The 24,595-nt window shown below is 39.3% G+C and overlaps 1 protein-coding gene across 1 annotated transcript; it reads left to right on the forward strand.

Moving 5' to 3' along the window:
* Positions 1–828: 828 nt before the first annotated feature.
* On the forward strand, positions 829–7,769 carry LOC142026995 (programmed cell death 1 ligand 2-like). Its single transcript, XM_075020542.1, has 6 exons — positions 829–883; positions 2,200–2,562; positions 3,652–3,936; positions 4,492–4,632; positions 5,382–5,423; positions 7,593–7,769. The coding sequence occupies exons 1-6, from the start codon at positions 829–831 to the stop codon at positions 7,673–7,675; spliced, it is 969 nt and encodes a 322-aa protein (XP_074876643.1). The 3' UTR covers positions 7,676–7,769.
* The last annotated feature ends 16,826 nt before the right edge of the window (positions 7,770–24,595 follow it).

Raw genomic sequence — 24,595 nt, forward strand, 5'->3', positions numbered from 1 at the left:
GTTTTTGTTTTTTGCTTTTTAGTTATGTTGATCTGTATACAAAAGTACAAACAATAGTTTGGTTATTACTGGAACAGGAAGATACTCACTCCAAAACTGGACTTTCTCTTTCTGCATTATTTCAGGACAGTTGGTTTACTGTCAGTAATAGAAGGTACTTTGTACATGTCAGGCACTGCCATGTGCAAAGTGAAAGAATTAGCAGCAGTAAGTGTTCATACCTAATCCATTCTGAAGCGAACTTTAATTTACCTACCCTGAGATTTCCAGTACCTCACACTGAGTTCCAGGCATCTGCTGGTCTTGAGGTTAAAGAACGTGGACAATAAGTATCCTCGAAAAAGTATGCAAAGTAGAGTTGAAACAAAATTGGGGTTAGCGATCCTGTAAACTAGATCAGGTGTTAGTGCAGGCAGTTAAAAAAGTCTGCTTGTGCATGTTTATGAAGCTCTCCCACATGTGAGAAGCCAACTGCAATTGATTTTTATTATTCAGTGGTAGAGTTTCAATGTGAAGTTGCTGTAAAAACGCTGTCTCATCAGGCTATTTAAGACTGCCTGCAAGCTACAGATCCTGAAAGCCTTATGGGTGAAGTTGTGGAAATGCTTTATTTCTCTTCATTGCCACAGGTCAGTGGTTTGTATTCCATGTGTGTGCATGGGTTGTTTTAATCAGGATTTTCCTTGTTTCTAGTGGTAGCCTTATGCCTGTTTTTAGTTTTGCGATGCGTTTTGAAGGCTAGCACGGCTCTAATCCACCTCAGCAGGAGAAGGTGGTTGTTGCAAGTTCTGATGCAAAACTATTTTTGTTTCAGATCCACCTGAGAAAATGTTGCAGATCCTACCAATGCTGCTGCTGGAAACACAGCTCTCCATGGTTTCAGGTGAGAGCGAAACTGCCTTTCAATTCCACCAGCAGAACCAATGCAGCAAATACCGCTACGCCCTCAGTGCGTGGGCTTCAGCACCTCCAGTGCCAGTTGCACCAATAGCCAGTGATGTCAGGAGCCGCTGCTTTGCAACATCTCACAGAAGGCACTGTGTACGAATTGAGCCTGTCACTTTCCACAGCCAGGCTTCTTTAAAGCATAGTGTATTGGCAGTTGAGGCGTCCAGCATCATCAGGCACAGCTACAGGAGAGAGGGTGACCAAAGCAACCTAAGCCAATTGTAAAGTAGAGCAACCTCCGTTGCATATAGAGGCAGAGTGAAGTAAAAACACATGTATTCCCCTGCCCACGCCCATAGCAGGGGCAGCTTGGCCAAAACCCAGAAGGGAGGGACTTAGCAAATTCTCATATTATTTTTTCCCTCATCATGGTTGTATTAAAGTGAATAAACAAACATTGCTAAGAGGAATTGAAGCCTTCCCTCTAAGTATTTCACAAACATATGAAATAAAAGGGATGCATAAACAGTTGCCTGAACTTATCTTTTGAATGTCGCTATGAATACTTCCAAGTGCTTCTGAACTAAATCTACTAATATATGGTACATCCAATATAGAAAGTAGTAAGAAGGTATGTTGAATGTTGTATCATAAATAACTCTCCTTTATCAATTACACTTCAAAATGGTAAACTTTTCATAACAGTATGAATTTCAGATTTGGTGAATGGCTAAAAAGATTAGTTTGATATACTTTCTGTAATAACTGCTGCAAGTACCTGAAAAGATGCATTGGATCAAATGATACGCACATGGTCCCAGGCTTGTGGAAGACTGTAATTGCTACATAGCAATTCTTCCATGTTACACCTGCTTATCCAGGCTCTGTTTCACAGGGGTTACACTGGATTTTCTCTTTGTGAAGGATCATGAAATTAGATTTACTATTTCCACAATTAACTGTTGCTTTTACTAGAATCTTAGGACATATATGTCCTAAGTTTCATAGTTTCATAGAAGTGCTCCCTGTGTATTCACTGACTCAGCCTTAAGTTATTTCTAAAATGGAAAAAACCCCCTTGCTTGTTTTGTCCTTGTCTTTCAGACTCTGTAATCTATACAGAATATAGATGATTCACTATAAATACGACTTAGTAAAAATGTTAGTGTGAGTAGGAAAAAAAATGCATAAAACTTTTAGTCAAACCAGTAACTATATGGCTGACTACGTGACACCTTTTCGCCCAAATGTAAGGAAAATCAGAATGTATTTTAATACAAAAAATGAAACTGTTTTCTTTTCCTGCCGTAGCTTTATTTACAGTTGAAGTTCCCCAACAGCTGTACATTGTGGAGTATGGGAGCAATGTGACCATGGAATGCAGATTCCCTGTGAACGGCTCATTAAACCTAGGACTCCTGACTGTTGTTTGGGAGCAAAAAAGGCAGGGCCAGTCGAAATCAAAAGAGGTATACACGCTCCGCAATGGGAAGGCTTTCTCTCTATCCCAACATCATGATTACATAGGAAGAGCAACACTTCTGCACAGTGAACTGAAACTGGGACGAGCTCTCCTTCAGATCACCAGCGTGAAGATCACAGATGCGGGATCATACCTCTGTCTCATTGACTACCAGGGTGTGGACTACAAGTACATTACTTTGGAAGTAAAAGGTTAGTGGCCGAGTTGAATGTAAGTATACATTCACTGAGATGTCTCTACTAAATTCCTACAGGCTTGTAGAAATTGAGTAATTTGGAGGAATTTGTTGCTAATTCTCTCACCAGGACCCGGTGCTCAGCCTCCAGGTGAACCAAAGCAGTTGCCTTGGTGCTGGCTGGTCTTTGCTTCCACAGGCAGCTGAGCTTCTCCAGGAGCAGCCTGTGCCAGAGAGGGAGACCAAATGCTCCCCCTCTGCCCTTCATCCCTCTTCCTTCTTCCCACACCCTCTTCTGCAGTGCCCCTACCTCTCATTTGACCCCCTGCCCTGTTGGGCCACCTCTGGCCATTCCCAAAAGTTTCCCAGAGGTGCTTTAATTTACTTAGGAGCCTTGTTGCAGTGACCCAAGTGGCTGGGAATTCTCCAAGTGATGGCAGCTGCCAGAGCAAAGAAGTGTGATTTTTCCGTGTTCATTGAAGCCAAATGGATATTAGTAATAAAGGCATATGTTACTGCATAGCATGATAGATCAATCCTTTGAAAGGCCTCTGGTGTTTCCCACTAACTGCAGTATGTCTGTGTGATATAAGGCAGCATTCATTTCCAACCTAGGCATTTAAATAACAAGCTTTGTCAAATACAAAAATAGATACAGCCATTTTTAAGACCCACATTGGTTCCTCTGAACTGTCCTTACAGAAATTCTAAGTTCATTTTGTTCTAATATGATGAAGATATCACACTTGTTTATAAGCTGTGATAAAACAAACATTAAAAATAGCCTTTTTCTTGAAGCGGCATATTCAAAAAGTGAAAATAGAGTCCCATGAGACTTCACTTGTTTCCTCTGTATTGATAGATTATAAATTCAGTGTCAACTGCTGCCTTGTATAAAGTAGCGGATAAGTTCTGTCAGTGTAGGCATGAGAAGATTGAGTAATGAATATTGAATTGTTCAACAAAACACCTTTCATTATTTCAAATAAGTGTACCTCAGGTACAGCCACGGACAAAATATGGCATTAAAGAGAAGAAGGGAAAGTGAAGTGGGAAGATTACTATTGTTGCGTAAAGTAATTTCACTCAACTTCTTCTTATGCAGCATCTTACAAAAGAATAAACACACAAGTAATGAGAAAACCAGGTGAAGACAAGTTTGTTTTTATGTGCCAGTCAGAAGGCTTTCCTTTGGCAGAGGTTTTCTGGCAAAATGAGAAGAACTTCAATCTCAGTGGATCTGCAAATACTACCTATACGCTGACCACAGATGGTCTTTACAATGTCACCAGCATCCTGACGTTCAAACCAAGTATGAGTGAGAACTACAGCTGCGTGTTCTGGAATAAAGAACTGAATGGAGAAACTTCAGCTCACATTTCCACTTTAGGTTCGTATCACCTTGGTCTTGCACAAGACAGAGAGTATTTCTACACACATCATGTCCTATGATCCATCACTGGAATTTGGTTCTAGAAAGCAGTGTAATATTGCTGCTCTGGAAAAGAAACAAGTCAGCTTTATTTATGACTTTGAAGACTCAGCTAGCTTGCACTCCAACAAACCAGTCTGTCATTTTTCTGTATATTTTAACTTCAGGATAGCTCCCATTATTTGGCTGCCAGTACAGAGGAAATTCTTTAATCTGCATGGGTGTCTTCCCTGATCTGGACTTCTAATTAATTGTTCTTCAGATAGGATACAGATAAATGCAGTAGTGCTTACTCAAATGCCATACAAATGAGAGATTTGACTCATTTTTTGTAAAGCTTCTTATAGTAATATTGCAGAATATTCATAAAATAAGTGTAAAACACTATGCTGATACATTTTAAGAATCTTTTGTTCAGTCAGAGCAAGACTTTGGAGAATCAGAACTGATAACTTCATAAATGATGCCTGTTTTGTAAGTTATAAATTTACTTTCTTTTCATGTTTTTGACAGCTTTAATGAGTACACAGTATAGTGGACAAAAATCCCCGATCTTATTTATTGTCCCCACATGTGTGATGGTAGCTGTCCTTCCCTCTGCACTAATAATCTTTAAAAAGAGAAAATCATTCAAGAATGGGCAACCCAGAAAAGGTATATTTTACTTCTGATAGTGGATCTTTTCACTTATTCTTTATTTTTTCTGTGAGTGAGCTTTTGGAAATTTTAGTGACTCTAAGCATGCTTGTGTGACTTTGGTCACATTTTATTTCTAGATGAGCTCTGTTCTAAAATGAAATCTTGGATCATTTGAATTGGGTTTTATTTTCCTCACCTTGTTACTTACATGAGACAAGGTATAGGGGAAGATACATTTATTTATCTGACCAGCTGCTATTCTGTAAAGAACACAAACAAGCTTTGGCTTGGGTAAGGAGGGATGTAAAAACAGTTTGAATAGTGTTTTTCTTCATGGCTAAAGACAGTGTAGCTATGGCTTATGACACAGAATTTTTATTTTCGATCTCTATTAAGGCTCTATAACTAACATGGTATGCTGTACTGGACCATTACAAATAGTGTTTCTTTCCTTGTTTGTAAGTGCAACAGTGGAAAAGTAATAAAGCAAACAGGCTATTATTCTTGTCTTTTCTTGCCCATGAATAGACTCCAGTAAACTCAGACAAATGTATTTATTTTCATGAAATTAAAGTCTTGCTATTAAGGACTTCAGAATTTTGTTCAAAATTTGTAAAAGAAAAGAAGTGTAGAGAAATTTATGAATTTGGTATGAGTTAATAATAAACTTAAAGCTCAGTTTAATCTAAAAGTTTGTTGAATTGTATTGCTTCTTTCAAATCTAGAAATGCTTAAGCTAAATTTGTATATATTTACTTTAACAGAGAGGAAAAGAAAACTGAACCCTAACCTGAAAGATGAGAACAGTAAGTCATAGGGTTTTCTATATTTATGCTTACAGCTTTTTCTTGCTTACAGCTAAAGTCTTTATAAATCTGTAGATGGCGACTATAATAATGTTACATCAAAATAGATGCTAGTTTTGAATTTAAATTCAACTTTTCTTCAATTTTCTAAAAATGCAGTATCTAACATTATGACTTTCTCACAGGTGATGTAAAAATTTATAAATGTTTGTTCCCTTTTACTGAGATACAGATAGCTTGCATATATAGCTTGGTATACACCTCTGCATACTAACTGCAGTTCTAGTAGCCTCAGCTGAGTAGGATACACACAGAAAGCTGGTTGTTCTGGAAGGCACCAAGATTTTTGTGGCAATAGTCTGCTCAGGCCACAGGTTTTAACAACAAATACAATAATACCTCATTTATCTGGAATATTAGATTGTCCACTGAGCCACTTCTCGTCTTATGAGTATGTGACTTTTCTAGACATCCTGGAATTTTCACATTGCAGAGGGAAGGTAATGCCTAAAAAAGTATGAGGATGCATGTAACTGTCCTGTACTAAAATTGAACTGAAAAAAAAGGAATCACCATAGAAAACTATAAAGCAATATGATGAGAAAGCTCTTGAAACACCTACTTATATAAATCAGTTTTGTCACCTATAAATAAAAGTCAGATAGGTTAATGTATTGTCAGGAGAGAGGCTGTGGCCAGTGTTAGGTACCGTGGTACTGGGTTCAGCTGTATTTCCTTGGTGTCCAAGCAGACCCTAACACAGGCTATCGAGGCTAGCCCCGAGGCTGCCTAATGTGCTCTAGGAATATGAATGATTCTCCCGCAAGGAGCAAAACTGAAGCAAAACTGTGATGCAGCTGACCAAGTGGCCTGAAGAAACAATACGTAGCAGTTTCTGGATGCATAGGCAGCTTTGGGCTTTTCCAAGGATAAGATTTACTTGAGAAGCCACCCATATTTCTCACTGCTAAAAAATGATACATTAGGAAGTCACCAGCTTAAAAAAAGCTTTCGTAGGTGAAATGAAAACTAGGGATTGGACAGATAGGGCATGAATTCACTGATTCCCATGCCACCTTAGACTGTAGTGCTTACATCTTACCCATAGCTGTCCAATTCACTGCTATTGGTAGATACTACAGTCAAAATGACACTTTCAGAAAAACACTTTCACCTTCAGAAATCAGCACTTGCTGTAGTCAAAGGCCCCTTCTTATTTTTCACGTGATGGTGTGAAACTTCAGTGGAATTATGCCATGTGCAAATGAACAGAAGCCCAAGGCAAGCAGCAATCTGGAGGACAGCGTTGGTGCATGCCTGGACACAATTCCAGTGCAAGTTGTCTGAGCGTAGCGTGGCTTCCCATGGCTTGGTGTATTACTGTTGTAGATTTTTTTCACTTTGTAGGCCCTAGCCTTGTCTGTGCACTTACTGAAATGAAGAAATTAAAGGAGAGGTAGCTGCTTTTTGTGGTTTTCTTTTACTTCTTCATTTTAATGACTGAAAATCTTTGTGCAGTGTGCAGTAAGTCATATGACAAGCATTTATATTTCTGCGCATCATATATTTTTAAGCAACACTGGAAAGAACCTTTTTTCCATGATGAGTAGGTAGTTGAAGCATGAAAGCCACAGACAACTTTACCAGAGATCCTTGGAAATGACCCATATGGCCCTGGTTACAGGAACAAGGATTGTTCATGTTATCATGTTAACTTACAGCTCAAGCTGTATCAGCACTGAAGATGTAGGACATTTGACCTCATTGCTGAAGTCCCAGTTCTGCAAACTTTTATTCAGATGCACAGATTTTACTGACAAGCATTCCTGCGGATGCTAACCAGATTTCAGTTCTGTTATTTCATTTATGTGGCTGATAGTCAGTGATAGCTTTGATGTAATAGAAAATTCAGAATTTGGACCACAGATAAGAGAGAGAGAGAGAGAGAGAGAGAGAACTCTTCCCTCTGAAAAAATTGCAACAGGATATCTCTGTAATTAATGGCAGCTTTAAGGAGCCATTGTAACTTCAGCATGGCCCAGAAAAGCTTTCATACAATGAAGATAGGGCTTTCACTCTTTTACCACTCAGTTGTTAAAATCAGGGTATTTATTTGTTTAAATTATTGCAGATTTTTAAAATAATACTATTTAATTTTCTTTCTTTAAGGAGATGATTTTAACTCTCAAACTGAGGCTTTATACCTGTCGACTGTCACAGCTTCAAGAGACAGTGGGAGTGTGGGTCTGTGAAAAGTATTCATCTCCCATGCCATAATTTGCACATTTTGTATCTGTTTTTGGGGACTTCCAAGGAAAGTTACAGCACTTTAGCTTTGGGATGAACAGTGAACTCATGGGGATTTATTGGCACTGCAGCAATGCAAAGCTATGCCTCTTCAGAAACCATATCTTGAAGTTACTGAGAATTATGCTGTCATGAAATGTGGTTTACCATTGTGAAGAGGTTATCTAAGTGCCTTTGATACACTTTACTTCTGGACTTACTCAAGAAATTTTTGTTTAAGAATGCCTTTATTAACTGTTCCAGTCTCAGGAATGGTGCTTGGATTCAAACATCTTGTGGGAATTTGAATGAAAGCTGCATATGCTATCTTATGTCTAAACAGTCATCTTTCAGGTGGAGACATCATTACATGCCTGTATCTCATTTCCAAGCTTTCCAACACATTAAACTGGAAATTACCATGAGTACCCACCAGCATGGCAATATATGGAAGATATTTCATATAACAAAATCAATAAGAGGTTGAAGTTAAATCAAAGGACAAGACAAAAACAAAATCCCAACACCAACAGTAAATCAACATTATATCACAGAAGAGAATTTTTATGCACAGTCTATGTAAAACTGCATAAGTCAGGTAAAAAAAAAATAACCTGTGATGCCATACTACGTGACATTAAGAACTTTTACATTTAAACTGATTACTCAACAGAATTTTCTTTAGGAGGAATTTGGAAGCAAAAGTGAAAATGAAGCTCAGCCAGATTTCTCCACTGATTATTTTTAAACAGTAACTTTGACTTTTCTCAAAGGAAAAAAATGAGTCTTTTCCATGCCAGGCACTTATCTGTTTTACTTTCTATTACTGGAACGCCTAAAAATGCCTCATTTAACTCTGAATACACTTTGTGCTTGGTGTAGCTTCTACTATGCCAATTTTGAAAAAACACCCAGCAGTAAACAGCTTTGCATCTTAGATAGTCATCAGATAGTGAAGCAAGGGCACTGGATAGGATTTGTCATATTATTTTCAAAGAGCATTGGCTCTGGTGAGCTGTGTTTTCTCCTAAGACATAAACAAGATTGAAGAAAAGTGTTCACATGGAAACTACTTTTATCATTACTGTGCTCTTGAAAGAGTGCTATCTGTTTCACAAAAATAATTGCATCAGTAACGTTAAGGTTTTCTTCATAGCACTTGCTCTGGATTTAGATGGGAGCTGCTTCTCCAGTGTCACTTTGCAGCTATTTGCACCAGCACGAAGTGGACCTACAGTGCTGCTATGAGACTGGAAAGACAGCATTCACACCCTCTTCTGTTTCACCAGGACAGCTGATTTTAAACAGCAGGGCTACTGTTGATTTTACCTGTGGAAGAGAAAAAGGAATCTCTCCCTGTCATCACCTCTACTTTAATACCTAAGTATTGTACCTTTAAATACTCATTTGTAGCCATTGGATTCAGCTGAGACAAATCTGCACTAGGCTTGCTATGTCCTTGCTGACATGGCAAATCAGATAGATGTCAGAGAATCAGAGGCAGCTTCTTGAAGCATTGCTTAGCTTCAGATGCAGTAGTAGCTTGGGGACTGACCTGGCTTGCACCATCTAGCAATAGTTTAGGGTCGGTGCATAAGGTCATGCAATTTCTCCCCATACCAGATTTGTACTCCACTGGGAACTATGAGCCCCTTGTGTCAGCCACGGTGAAAAGTCTAACCTGCTGTGTTCCTGAAAGGACTTCATTTTGCATTTTTCTGTTTCTTTTTTCCTCATAATCATAAAATGGAAGTAATTCAAACTGAATTTATGTGGATGAACACAAATAGTACATCACAGCCTTTGAAATGAGCATTGTTCCTTACTGAAATTAAAGTCATCCTGACATTATCTTATGCTGCTGAGTAAATGTTGCCTTGGTGTGGGCAGGAAAGAACACGTGTGGGCAGCACTTCCTGCTCATTTTACCGGCATAGCAAACACTGCGCTGCTTTCCCTCTTAATGGGCTGTACACTGAAACATTTCACCTGGCATCCCCAGGCAGAGGCAGCTCAGCTTGCACAACAATCCTATGCCCTATCCACTCCCTTTCATATGAAGGGGGCAATAGTCCTATTTACTGTCATAACCATAAGAATACCCAGAAATGTATCTTGGTTTACAAGTTTCTATTTTTATCAACTCTCATGGATACTTATGTCCTGCAATCAAAATAAATCAGGATGATTGTCACATCTTAGTGTGTGAAAGTTAGCTTGTCAGCAGCTTGGCCAGTCTATATGTGTCTATGAATTCATGCGTGAGTTTTTTTTACTGCAAACCACTGAGCATATGATACGTGTGTGATACGATGAGTCTCTGTTCTTTCTGCTTCATCTACTGTTTTACACGCTGTTATCTTGGAACAGCTGAAGTAAGAGTTTTCAGATACAGATAAACTGCCTGAAAAATGTTTGAAGGGTTTGGGTTTGGGTTTTGTTGTGGTTTTTTTTAATAATAATTTTGGAGTTTACAGTGAGTCAATATTATTAGACCAAGAAATATTCAATATTTTTAGATTTAATATCAAGATAAGCTTGTAGGGATTGACTTTAAAACTTACTGACACTCTCAACTGGCATTTTAGAGTGGCATAGTGGATAAATTGCATAGGAAGCTTCCATTATCTTTTCTGATATGTACCTCCTCTACTCAGCTCCATATGTTTGTCCAAACTAGGAGAATGTCATAAGCAATAGCATGTTAATGTACTGTATAAAGGTATAGATTCAGTTAAAGTTGGTGGAATGTTTGTATGAACAGATGTGCAAAGAATCTACTCACTGATTTATAGTCATCAAAAACATAGTTCACTGAATTTTAATGATGACCATTTTTCACAGGCAAGTATAAAAAAGATAGGTTTTAAGTATTTAATTCTTCTTGTCTGCCTAAGGAACACTAGTTTTGCAATCCTCTGACCTGCTTTACTGTGAGTGAGATATTTGCCATTTTAGTACAGGAGCAATTGGCAAGTTGGGTGACGAGTCTTCCTGCTCATTCCTCACCTCTGCTATTTACCATAGATTTTAAGGGCTTGCAGTAGGTTTATCTGGGCATTTCTACCAGAGCAACATTTTTAGTATCTGTGAGTTGCAGTTTGCTCTGTGATTAGGAGCACAGAGGAGAGGAAGATTACCTCTGTTTTGTACAATATTCACTTTCATACTGGCAACAGCCTAAACCCACTCAATTACTTGATTTCCATTAGCGCAGATGTGGTGGAAAGCAATAGTCAATATCAAGAATGTTAGTATCTTTGGAAAAAGACTGAACTGGAAGAGAAATTTCTAATGGCCAGTTAAAACCTAAGTGTTACAAGACTTACGTCTGCATACCAGAAAACTACCAGCTGATTCTGACCATGGCTAACTGCGAGCAGTTGGAAATGCCTTTTAGAGTTTTGGATTGCCAATGAACAAAATCCTATGCCTTTCTTAAGAAATGGCACAGTCATCTTTTCTTACAGAATTTCTTCCTTCACCTGACAGAAACATGCTGCTTGCCACCAAAACCAATACATTCCTACTTCACAAAATAGTAAAGGAGAAAAGTTTTACAAACCATCTCTATAGTGTAAAGAATCACCATTACTGGAACAGATCTAGCTTCAAAGTGGGCTTTTCTTTCTGTGGGGGTGAGGGTCAACTAAGTGACCTCCAGAAGTCCCTTCTAACCAAAAGTAACCTTTGATTGTAAATTTGTTGTTCAAATTAGCTTCTGTATCCTTTGTAATTATCTGACTTTTCTTATACTCTGATGAAAGCATGGCCTGAAAGTATAGCCCCAGAACAATGACTGCCATCTGGTTTGACAAGACATCCTGGTTTTCCTCAGCATGTTGTCAATTGTACCCTAAATGCTGTTTTGTAGCCAGTGCACTGTAGTATTTCACTCAACTTCAATATGCAGCCATATGGTAAAAAGTAGCTGACACAGGTTAAGTGCACCGTGTGAACATTGTTAAAAGCTGACTTGAAAAAAACATTAATTGAGTTCAGCTCTATTTACTTTTGGGTTTTGTGTTTACTGCCCTTTTTCTGCAGCTGAGGTTTGTTTACTCACAACCCTCTTTCCTTAATGGGCTTTTCCAAGTGAGAAGTGGAATCTCTTTCATGCAAAGTCTGGGTTAGAAACTACTTTACATAAGGAAATAAAACAAACCATACTCAGTAGAAATTTGAAGAGTAGGTATAAGTGCATTCCTTACATACACGTGTTTTTCAAGCAGTGGGGCAAGATGATTACATGACTTTCAGCTGGTGAAGACAGGGCTTTCTGTGGTGGGGTGGGCAATCTATCTAGTCAGAAATGGAGTCCTAATTGCAATGGAAATGTTGCTAGCAAGAAGGTTTCTGTGCTACTGAATGACTGCATTTGTGTATGAAATCCACTTTTTTTTCAGGTAAGATGATGAACATACTCTTCCCAGATCTAAAATAGACAACTGTCAGTCTTAACAATGCTCCAGCTCAGCAACAGCTATACCAAAACGCTAAGTTGACAAACAGTGAAATAACTCTTTCCACCTTGTATTCATGGAGCAGTAAAGTAAAACCTGGCAGAACAAAGAAGCCAGATATCAGTGAAGAGACATATAAACCTGAGAATGTCACTGAGAAAGGAGAAGCTTTTGGTGGGAAAAGGGAACAGGTGGTCAACAACATTTGTTTCAAAAGGGACCCAGAATTTTTGTGAGAATAGTAAAGTCAGATGAAGCACTGTGCGCTCAAACAATTTCCTGGTTCGTATAAGAAGCCATGAACTGCTGAGGGATCCTTCGCTACATCCCCAAAATATTGCAACCCTAGTCCAGGGAGCTGTCTCAGACTGGTGAGAAAACTGAGGCAGCAAGACAGCTATAAGTTTATTAAGCAAAAGCAACATATTTAGACCTCCACGCAAACAAAGACTTTGATTTTCTGTATGTTTGTCATGCATAGACCTCATGCTCCTAAAGAGTTGTGAAGTAAAATGTAAACCACAAAGTGTAGACCTTGCTGATATATTGGGGAAGATGTCAGAGACAGAGCCTGCTTCTGGACTAGTTAAATGCTCAAAGCCAGGAGCAGAATCTGATTCAGCAAACTTGGAGAATCTGGTGAACTCCCATCTGAGAAGCTTATTTACATGACAGTCTGAATTTCACTGAGCTGGATGAAGATTACTATATGCTGTGAATTGGAATGACTTCTGCTTTCCCATACATTTTGCTGTTGACATAGATTTAACAGTTTAACTTCAGAAGAGACTACTGGATCAGTTGTTTTACTTGCCCCTGTGTAACAGTTTATGAAGGATTGTTCAGGTTCTTTACAACAATCCTCAAACTTCACCTCTAAAAGGCTGTTCAGTTTTCTAACACTGAAAATGTGTATGACAATTGCTGCAAAAGAACAGAAGGTCAGAGTCCCAGTTGCCTCCACTGGGAGGAAGTTGGTTGAGTCAGGTATTCCCAGGATTTCCACAATGCTGAGTTGTACAATTGTACCCCCCATTGGAGAGACGAAGGTGGAAAAAGCACAAGAGTGTGAAAAATTTTCTTGCATCAGTCCAGACAGTATTGAACAAGACATACTCTGGAAGCCATTTCAGGGTATGAGCCAACTCTGCTCAGTTAGTCATTGCTCACCTTACCCAATCTCTGATACTTCAGACAAGGTTGCCGTTATGCTGGAAGCCAAACTGTGCACTGGGATAACTTAACATTCTTGGTGCTTCCAGGTGACTGGCTACAGTCTAAAACACGGAGATTTAGTTGTGTATCTTGCCTGACAGGAGAATTGCTAATGGGCAGAAGCTGAAAGGTTCTTGACTCAAATAGGGAAAGCTATGAAGGAAGCAGGAAGTGATTAGCAAAATTTACTAGACAGATGGGCTCACAGTCCCATGTAGAGAAGGTCAAGGATTTTCTCAATTCAAAGGTTATCAACTGCTGCATCTTCTCTGTGCTGGGTCTTGATCTGCATATTTTCAGCTTAATTCTTTAATTGATCTGCCTCAGGTACCCTGTCAGTTACAGCAGCACAACTGCATATATAACTTAGCACCAGTTCTAGGCTACACATATGACTTCCTCTTTGATATGGTATTTCAAAACAAGATCATAACTGAGATAATTAAACTTCCTTTTTCCAAGCCTGCATAGTTGTCCTTTTTGTCATTGCCCTTTGTAGTACTCGAGTAGTCCCTGGATTTTCCCTGCCTGCCTGAGATGGCAGACAGGATTGCTGTTAAGAAAAACATCTCATTTAGGTTATTGGAGGAATAGTCCACCAGGATGAAAAAGATTTGTTTACAAAGTCAATAGTAGCACAGAAGCAAAGGTATAAAGTGGCTCTGTGCTAAATGCAGTGTAGAGATTAGGCTTCTTGAGAGTTTGAGTAGGGACACTCAGAAGAAGCTTTTCAGTGAAAGTGGTAGAGCAAAACCCAAACTTGTTTACAGCTAGAGTGCAATGAGTTTATGGGAGGGATTGTATGACTTGGGTCTTGTGATATCGGGGACATGCTAATCATAAGACCTCCTCCAATTCTGCGTTCCTGTCTTAAAGATCACACAAACCCTTTTTACCACATGCTGAGGTCTATACCTGTGAGGACACCAGCTTTCCTGGAGTTGTAATGTTTGAGACACTGTTTCCCACGTAGTAAGTGTTGCCTGTATTAATTTTCCTTCATAACCCCCTTTAATAAACAAGAGTAACAAGCTGCAGTTATCCACTACTCAGAGACTCTGATTGCTCAGTCCTATAAACAAAAAAAAAAAATCTGTTTTGCCCTTGGTGTCTGGCCAGACACTTGTTCAAAGCTGCATTTTTTCCCAGGAGAACAAGAACATGTGCACTGCTTTGATATATATTGAAACCTTACTTGTCATGAGAAACAGCTCTCATCTTGCAGTGTCATGGAGTGAACGCTTTAGTAAAGGGGCCTGCTGCTGGTTTAGAAACCAGAAGCCTCACAGCAGGAATAAGAAACAAGGTAAACTGTTCTTCAGTCCTACGCGGTGACTGCTGTGAGCTGGTCATTCCCATATGTAAGTATATGCTCAGGCTTGCTCCACACCAGCCTTTCACTTCATAGCTGTGTGACAGTGGGAGTACTCATGCAGAGGACAGGTACAAGTTACTGCTGTGCCTGCTGCTCTGATTCTGCACACACTGGCCAGCTAACCCGTGTGTGTGTGCGCCATTCGCAGGCACAACATGACATGGCTTTTTGCAGAACTGGGCTTTGTGCCATGAAGATAGGCTATTGGAGAAAAGCTACAAAAGCATTTGAAACAAACAGTGCTAGCCAGTCTCTGGGGGCAAAAGTGACACATCCTGGTTTAAACCCACCTTGTGACTATGAATGTCCCTGAAAGGCTTTTAAATCCTTAATTAAATCCAAAAAGCCACAGGGAGCTAAAAGAAACAAGACTGGAATGAGTTAGGGAATCTGGCTTGTATTTTCAGCCTAATTCTTTTAATTTTTCCACTTTGATAGATTTAAGTGGAACTTTTCTTTTTATTAGCCTTTTAACAGGATGCAGTGTCTTTTAAAAAAACACTTTTGTTCATGAAAACGGAGGTTCCTCCTCTCACTTTTGGAAGGCTGGGACAACAGGATAAGGTTGTGCTTGTTTTCCTCCAAAAACTAGTAATTGGAGATCTCAGTGCTGCAAGCTGCTTCGTACAAGCAGGTATGACATATTTACAGAAGCCCACTGAAGTACAGCAGACTGTGCTACAGCAAATATACTTGAACACAGGGAAGTACTGACCTGCTTTTATAAAGAGTCTGCCCAAACAGCAGGCCGTACACCTTGGCATCACAGTACCATGTTTATTTGAACTTCTAACTTCGGGGAACAGTTGCTGCTAAAAGCAGCAGCAAAATAGCTGACTATGTTCCTGAAAAGGTAGGAGTAACTGCATTAAAACCTCAGACAGCTGCTCTCAAAAGGAACAAGGTGGCCTATTTTCGCCCTGTTTTCTATCCTGGGTATGAGTTCACATAAGAAGACTCAAGAGAGGGACTACTTTTTTGTACTGAACTTAGCTATTTGTCACCTGATCTATTTTGTAAGAAGCACAGAATTTCCTGAGAATGGGGATTTAATTAGCTGACTTCATGGCTTTGTAAGCTAGTGAAGCATCAACACAGTATCTCCTGCCTGAGAATCTCAAGTATTTTCCAAGTGTGTGTAAATGTTATCATACTATTTTACTGACAGAGAAGGCAAGCATGTACCTTAATAAAAGCAGACTGAGGGACATCGAAGGAATAAAAGCCACATCACTTGAGGTTTCACTACCATCCCCATATAACTAGTTTTACTACCCTTGCATGGCAAAATAAGTGTCAGCGAGCTGCAAGAGCAGGGCTGCCCCACGAGGGGCCATGAGCCAGGAGCGCAGGGCAACCTCAGCACCATGCCATCCCCAGCAGGGCACAGCCCCATGGTGCCTACGCAGGACCAGGGCTAGTGACACAATCTCCCAACAACCCCTCACCAGCCAGGGTGACAAGTCAGGTCCAAGACCCACCCAGGGGATCCGGTTAGGCACAGCCAGCCAGGCCTGGAGACAGGGCAATCCACAGCATGGGCCCATGGTCCAGCCAGGAAAAGCAGTAAGTCAGGATGGCAGGGGACAGAGCTGGGCACAGACCTACTTACAGCTCAGCTCAGGCAAGGTTTGGGTGCCTGGGCATAAGCTTGAAGGGGGCTCCCAGGCCTGCGGGCAGAGGGTGCGCTGGTGGGGTCACCGATGAGGCTGGCCAGGGCAGCTAAAGCCTACTCTTGCACGTAGTGCCCTGGCAATGACGAGTCCATTGCCTTCTGTAAAACATCCTGTGTTCATTATTACCGGTTTTAATAGCAATCATCTTTGTACAAGACCAGGACATCTCCTGTGACTCCTATTCTTAGAGCAGCCACTTCTGCAGCAGCTATGCTCCTTCTGCTTTAACTGTTGTATTTAACTACAGCCCTGCATGTTGCTATTTTTAAATATCAAAGGGGTTTTTTGCAATAGGGAAGCAGAGATGCATAGAGCTATTATATTCATACTCAAATATAACTGTCCGTTAACAAAAATTAAAAGTTATTTAACTTCCAGGTGCTCTTCATTGCACAGCAGCACGATTTTTTTTCCTTAGAAAAGCAGAAACAGTTAAAGACCCAAGCAGGGATTTGGAAACTCTTAGCAGAAATACAGCCAACTTGATCCCTGTACCCACTCAGATGGATTTTTCTGCCTGAAAATATGAAAGTGATCAAGAAACAAAAGTCGTCCCCATTTCTCTACAGTTAAGGTCTGCTGAGCTGACCACAACGCTGCTAGCAGATCTTCTCTCAGGTTAGGTGGATTGGTTACATGCTTTAGTGACCTATTCACTTCTCCCTTTTTCAAAAAAAACTTGGTTAAATCTAACAAGATGCCATCTCAGGGCTGCTTCCGACAGCTACACAGCATGACTTTGCAGCTTTGCTACTTCTGACAGTGTAGCAGACCAGAAGAATGGTAGTGCTGATAACGCAATAGCAAGCAGTAGAGACCTTTCTTGCACTAGTTCTGCCCTTACTGAACAACCGTGCTCAGGCAAGGCCTTTTACCTTAAAGAGTGCGTTATACAAGGTATCATGGTATGGAGCCAAGTGATTTTCAGTTGAATAAATCATCAGCTCAAGTACTACAGAATAACCTAATACCAAACAGAATAATGGAGAATTATAAACAAGACCTCATAATAAGATCCCACCATTTACAGAAGAAAAACATGGCAAAATGGAAGAACAATGCAAGTACTATTAAAAAAAGACAATGGCAGATGGTAACTATGATAATTCCCCCCCCCCCCCCCCCCCCCGCCCCGAAAGAAAACAGGAATAGACTGCTAAAAATCTGCAGCATGTTTTGCTAAGCAGCCCTGAGGATGTGAACAGAAAACAGTTTCACAGCTAAGCAAATTGTATTGCTATTCAGTTATTTAACAAGTCCTCACTGTTGGGCACATAACCCTGGCATACTGTCTCAAACAGCAGCGGGATTTTGATGGGGGTCTCTAATCAGGAATTTGTTAGCAAATTAGTAAAGGTTTCTTTGTGTGCCAGACTAATAGTTTTCTGTCCTATTTTCTGTCTGGTTCCTCTCCTCTCCCCCTGCCCTCCTCTGCATATTTCATATTTCAAATTTCTCCTGAGCAGTATGTGCCAACAGCCACAGAAAAAGCAAAAATAAAATGACAACATATTTGTTAACATTTTTACCTACTTAACATCAACTTAGAGTACCACTGTCTGGTGGATGTCTCCAATAATCCCTTTTTGCTGCTAAGTCTATAAAGGCTTTACTTTACAAATACAGACATCTGAGTATTTTATGCTATTTGACTAAAGTGCCATTTCAAGTCAGACTCTATAAATACAATCAGACAAGCTGTCTGATGCCTAAGCACTGTGCTCTGTCCAGGGGTGTTGGGTGTGCGTGAGGGCTGTTTCTGAATGCCATGAGAACAACAGCTTGAGTTGCTTCTTATAGGAAACATTGAGGGAAAACAGCAATACCGCTGAGACATCTGTTTTTCTTTCTTCTTCTTTTTAACAAAATTATTTGCTGTGCACTATCAGCATGTATGCATTTGTAACAGAGGCTTGGAATCCGGCTCTAGTGTTCTTACACTTTCAATGACACCTAGCCCTTGTCAAATGGGCATAACACTGGTATTGCTTCCATTGCTATTGACATGAGGGAGGCTTGTATTTTACCTGTCATTTACATGTTGAAACACCAGATTGCTAAGTGGTTCCACCTGTTTCATCAGTAATGAAATTATAATGTCCTGTTCTTGGTGCAAAATCCTGTATTTCTGCAACTCTTGCATTCTTCTACTGGCAGAAACTCAGTTTTCAACTCCTTAATTCAGATTTTCACATCACATTTGGAAACTTCTCTTCAGACCTTTACAGCCACATTTGGAACACATCACAAGACTCTGCCTGTAACATGGGCATTTTGTTTTACTGTCTCAGCAAGAGGTATATTATTTTGAAATCCAGTTCTTAGTGGGAGTAAGAAGGAAGGAGGGATAAAATGTCAGTATTTCAAGGACTGTTACAAAACTTAGGGAAAAGGATCACAAGACAGAAGTCTTACAAGGCCAAGGACATCACATGACTCAAGACAGCATGTGCACATGACAAAGACCTTTTAAATTCAGCTTTTCTCCAGATTTTGCTAAGCAATGGCATATCTGGCTTTCCCATGTATACATAGAGCTAAATCCTGAGGGGCACCGAGCTCTTGCAAGTCCCTTTATGTTCAATGAAGCTGCAAATATTGAACAGTTTCCAGGACAAGACCTATACACTTAATAGTTCTACTGACTTCAGTTATGCATGTCCTGGGCTGGCTTACAAGTCTTGCAAGCTTGTAATTTTTTCCACCTGAAAAAGCAAAGGTTGCAAGCGCAGTTTTGCCTGTATGCCTTCCCATAAGCTCTCAGATGTCTGTCAAAGGAATTAAACAGAAAATAAAATTTTGCAAATCCACCTATTAAAAATTAATTTGTAATTGGTGACTCACTAAGGTTCCTTTTTCCATGTCAATAGAGATTAATTAGAATTCTATCTATTCCTACACGGTTTCTAGATAAAATGGATACTGTGTCGAAGAACACAAACATGGCATTTTGAAATGTGTTGCCTGAGTAAAAGCTGAAGGAGGATCATTGGATACTGTGGATGAAGCATTAGAATTTTGCCTCATTTAATGTTAGGGACTGCTTATGGACTATGTATTATGCATCCCAAATGGAGGTGGCATAGAAATGACAGTGGTTTTGATCCTGGACATTATGATTTTTATTCTTTATGCAATCTTCTTCATGCTCTTCAAGGAACAATAGATACTGGCTGATCCACTGATTTTGGAAAAAAAATCATAAAATGGGGAGAAGACGTGTCTACAACATAACAGCCTACTCAAGAAGTGGACCCACTGACTTCCTCCTTCCATTTATTCAGTACCTATCAAAGGCAAGCTTCACTTGATACTCCCTAGGTCTTATACTGGAAGGGACAGTGAACACCAGGTTCTTATTCATACTGTCGAGTTTGGTAAGATTTTGCAATGTTTCCCCCTCATCTCTTCCCTCCGTGATTCCCATGTAAACACCAACCACACTCATATAAGCATGGACATGCAGGAGTTGGCCTGATCCAGTTCCTCGTCTCCAGCTGATCAGTCTTGAAGGTCAATAGTGAAACATGCACCTGCCCTCACTCACATATCTTACATGTACATTCACATTCACAGTCCTTTTCAGGTCATGTAGAAAATTTTCCACATTCTGTTTGCTGACTTTAACCCAGAGTCAGATCCTAGTTAGCAGCCTGCAGTCCTCTGAGGCCTTTGATCATTCTTGTTGCCCTTGGTGCCCTTTTTGGTGTCAAAGGGTGAGAACAGCCAACAGTGTTCAAGTGGCAAGAACAACCTGAACACACTAATAAAATAATGTTCTCATTACTACCAGTAAAGTAATGTTAAGCTGGTATTTATTAGGGCAAAACTTCAATGATTAAAAAAGTGTTTAAGAGTAGATATTGTAGCCCTGGTTTAGGAGTGCATTGAAAACATGCTTCACTAATTTTCAATGTGTGAATAAAAAACTCTCATCTTCACGGTAGGGCACACTGAAAGTACTAAAGTGTTTAATGTATTTCAGCACCACTGAAGCCAATGTGAATCACCAAAGCACGTAAAGCACATGCTTGCTAAACCGGAGTCTTCTGACTAAACTTCTTGCTGCATCTGTTCTCTATCAGGCATGCGCATTTTCAGTCACAGAGATTATTTCAACATATTTGGGGCTGGCCAACAATTTTCATTGACCTACATAACTAAAACAGAAAAATAACTCTTAATATGGAAGTATAGTATTCTTACTAAAACCTAGTAATTATTTTTAATAAGACTGTAAATATGCCAGTCACTCTGAGACCTATGGTTCCCAGGATTGTTTAAGAACAATTGATGCTATGTTTCATCACACAATTCCAAAAAGATGAGTAATGGAAACATTTCTGCCTGAGTATGTCCTTATTTTGCATTAATTGTCCTTTATTTACTATAAGTATTGAGCCAAGTCATAAAGCAGTATCTGAGCTGGAAAACTGGCATCCAATGACACATAACATGCTCACCAAAACAAGTAAGCGTCTATGTACAGAATTGTTTTGTTCTGCCAGCATTCCAACCAGTTTGCTTCCTACTCGATAGTTTTGTGTGTATGGTCTACAAAAGCTGAAATGCTTCTCTATTTTTTATTAAGAACATATCAGTGAAAACAAGTGCTTTGATTACATTTAGGAAAATGTCTATTTAACTCTGTCAAGGAACTGCTGAAAGGTTGGCATGGTTCAGTGACTGAAAAAATGTGACTACTGGAGTGTAGCCTAAAAGCAGAAGTTCATATAGCACTTCCCCTTTTATTTTGCTGTTTTGATGTTATCTAATTTACATCCCCAGAAGAACAAGCTCTATAGCTCCACACAGTGTTTATTTACAAACATCAAACCTCTAAACAGGCCACAGGATAGTTAATTAGAGATTTTTCTAAATGTGGATAAAGTCAACCACCTCTCTAGAATTTTTCCAATGCATTCTTCTTTAATGGGTTTACTTTTCTGATAGGTTATTTAATACTTGTGAGGTCCATCTAAGAATATAAGTGACAGTATTCACAATTCTTGTGTGTGTATATATTACCAGCTAGTCCTGGTGTTGCATCTTTTTCCCCTTCAGATCTTCAGCTGATGTTAAGTACAAGCTTCTGCTTGAGAAACAGCTTGGAATCTGTCTCCTTAACTAATTTACACACATAACAATTTGGTGAGGCACATATTATTAGCAAGATTTTAACAACAAAGACTTAGGTGACTTCCTAGACACCACACAGATGTCCCTGCACCGTCTCAGACCAGAAGTCAGAACTCTTGGCATATAATTGTCCTTAATGCTCTGAGCATCCTGATTGGAAAACATACTTTGATGTGCAGGGGATAGGCATGAAGAAGAGCAATTTACTCATAAATACAGTAATGAAAAGGCTCTGCTTTATGCTGATGATATTCTTGCATTGAATGGGTTACCATTTAATCAATGATGATTTGGAATGAGCAATCAGTGTTCATGTAATTTACCAAGAGATAAATGACTTCTGAGTTTTGTCCTGCAACTGGAAGATATTTTAAGCTGCAAGAGATAGATCATTAACACATAGAAAAAAAAAAAGAGTTTGAAAATAATTTCTTTTGGATTGGACTTGAACAGGAAACAGCTCAAAATATGATGCCTCCTCTGACAGTGACAATTTCAGTTGTACTTGCAGCTGTATTTTAGGGATGTTGGGGCAGCTCCACCTCAGTATCAACTTGGCTGAATCTGCCTTATAAAAAAGCTGATTTTTTTTTCAGTGTAGTCACTGATCACAAAGAACTAAAAACTGAATTGATCGCCCATTTCTTTCAGACACAGCCAGATCAGTATAGACAGAGATGAGTTCCTAAGGGGAAGAGAGATGGAAACTAGAATATCTGTTGCCCAGGATGCTGTATGGTTGTAACACACAAAGTGATAGGAAACCAGTGATAGGACTGAAACAAGTGTGTAATTTGTTTGCGTAGTACTTCATGGATGTTCACTTACAGCACTCTGTGTTTATTTCCAAGCAGCTTGGGAATAAAACTCCAAAGTTCAGATGATGATCCACTAGCAAAATATTTTAGAAGAACTAGCTGAACCATATAAAAACATTATCAAAATAGAGTGGAATTGCTATAGCTCTCTTTGCTTACCAAATAAAAGCTGCAGAGGGCACTGCTAATGCTACAGGCACCTTAAAACACTGTCAGAGGTTATTTAATATACATCTCAGTCCAGACAAGTGCCTACAATGAAGACACACAGAAGACGAAATTAAGGTTAATATCCACTAATCATAGACAAGAAAATCCCTCTATTTTCTTCTTTTCTTTTACTTTGTCCCTTGTATCTGCTCAAGAAGATACTTGCAAATTAGTTTTGCATCTTGACACCTGTAAGTCAGGATCCTGCTTCTTGGATAGAGGTGGTGTCACAGGCTGCAGATGATGTCCAACAGCCTACCAGATCAGATTCCTGTCTCCAACATGTATGTCTTCCTTCACTGTTCATCTTCAGACTGAAAACATTCTTCTTCAAATTCAACAGGGAAGTCAGGGCACGTACAGGTAACACTGTATCCATAACACAAGTGTTATGGATAACATGTATCAATCTAATACGTATAGCAAGATAATTCAAGTGCACTACTGTTGAGTTTCAGATGATACAACACAGCCAATGTTCACAAAATTCCAGAAACACCTAGTAAAACCAATAATTTAAATGTATAACATACAAGTCTAGGTCATCCTATTTACCAGTGCTTCTACATGGAAGAGCTCCCATCTCTCCATTTTGTCCACAATTCCCATATGCATGTAGTATACTGTAACCGAACTGTGTACCCCATACTTCAGGTAGAGGGTGTTACCTGTTAAAAACATGCAGCCATCACCCCATAAAAGCTTAATTAATTGCCTTCCACAGATGGCAGCTTGCATGGTTCTTCAGTCAGTTTGTTTATAGTGCATAGAAAATGTTTTTCCAGCACTGCTTTATACTGAAAATGATGTTAGAAAATGCATACCAAGAGTCATTTAGCTCATTCTACAATCACTTTTTCCTCCTGGAAAGCCATATATCATTTGTATATAGCCTTTTTATTGATCAGAGTTGATCCAATCCAATTAAATGATCTGCAGTTCATAATGTTGGTGCTTTTCTTAAGAGGCTGCATTGCATGTTCCAGAATCCAAAAGAATAACTTATTACCTAAAGCCAAGACTTTAAAAATTATCTGTGATTCTGGACGTTTCAGCTTCCTAGTATCAAATTTCAAGCATTTCAAACAGGGAATGCAATTCTCTAGATGTATTCAGAAACCACAATGGCTTTTGGCAAAGTAATCATGTGCACAAAGCAAACACTTCAGTGGCAGGCTACTCATGAAACTAAGAGCATATTCATCAGTCACTGAAACCCAGATAATAAAGTCTGAAAGAAGATAATGTATTTCTGGGGATATTTTCACTGACGTAGAAGAATTTTTTAAAAAATACCCCCATACTGAATTTATAGCAGTTATGAAAACCAAACTGATGTCCACAGGAATGTTTCTATATGGATTTTATTCCAAAGAACGCAAATCTTCTGCAAATGTTGTGGTAGCTATGTTCAATCTGACAGCCCATGGTTTTGGCACATGTATTTATTGACACTGGCAATGATTAATCCATTAAGTGATATGGGTTGCTTCCAGAACTTTCAAATCTGTTTCTCCCTTCATATTTGGCTTTATATATTTTGTATGGCTGTTAACATATGGATAAGAGCTCTGCTTTGATTTCCCTTTCTATTTTCTCAAAGACAAGTAAACATAAGAAAGTATTCTGGGCCCAAATGTATTTGATTTCTAACCTAACTAAACCATAACCACTATGACTTTATTGTAATATTTGTATACACATATATTTCCACTTCAGAATCCACTAGCAAACTTACTAATTTACTTGCAAATTTCAGGTTTGGGTTCTCGAATGCTTGGTGAAAGCCAATTCTGAATAATATATACATTTCCAAAATTCAGAATAAAAATGTGTCAGTTGTTCAGTTCATCCACTGAAAAAACCCCAGAGACATTATTTCAAAACTCTATTGCAAAACTCCGGAAACATGAGTTCTAATGCTACTGGTTTATACTGCTGGTAAGTTACATGAATTGTCCAGTGAGAAAATGAAAACAGTACTGTGTGA

Source organism: Buteo buteo, chromosome Z (assembly GCF_964188355.1).
Source record: "Buteo buteo chromosome Z, bButBut1.hap1.1, whole genome shotgun sequence".
In the NCBI taxonomy this organism is placed as follows: domain Eukaryota; kingdom Metazoa; phylum Chordata; class Aves; order Accipitriformes; family Accipitridae; genus Buteo; species Buteo buteo.

Excerpts from the sequence above, each read along its gene's own strand:
- LOC142026995 (XM_075020542.1), top strand. The coding sequence starts at position 829 with ATGTTGCAGATCCTACCAATGCTGCTGCTGGAAACACAGCTCTCCATG. Across the intron at positions 4,633-5,381 it reads GAATGGGCAACCCAGAAAAG|AGAGGAAAAGAAAACTGAAC; the intron begins GTATATTTTACT and ends TTACTTTAACAG. Across the intron at positions 5,424-7,592 it reads TAACCTGAAAGATGAGAACA|GAGATGATTTTAACTCTCAA; the intron begins GTAAGTCATAGG and ends TCTTTCTTTAAG.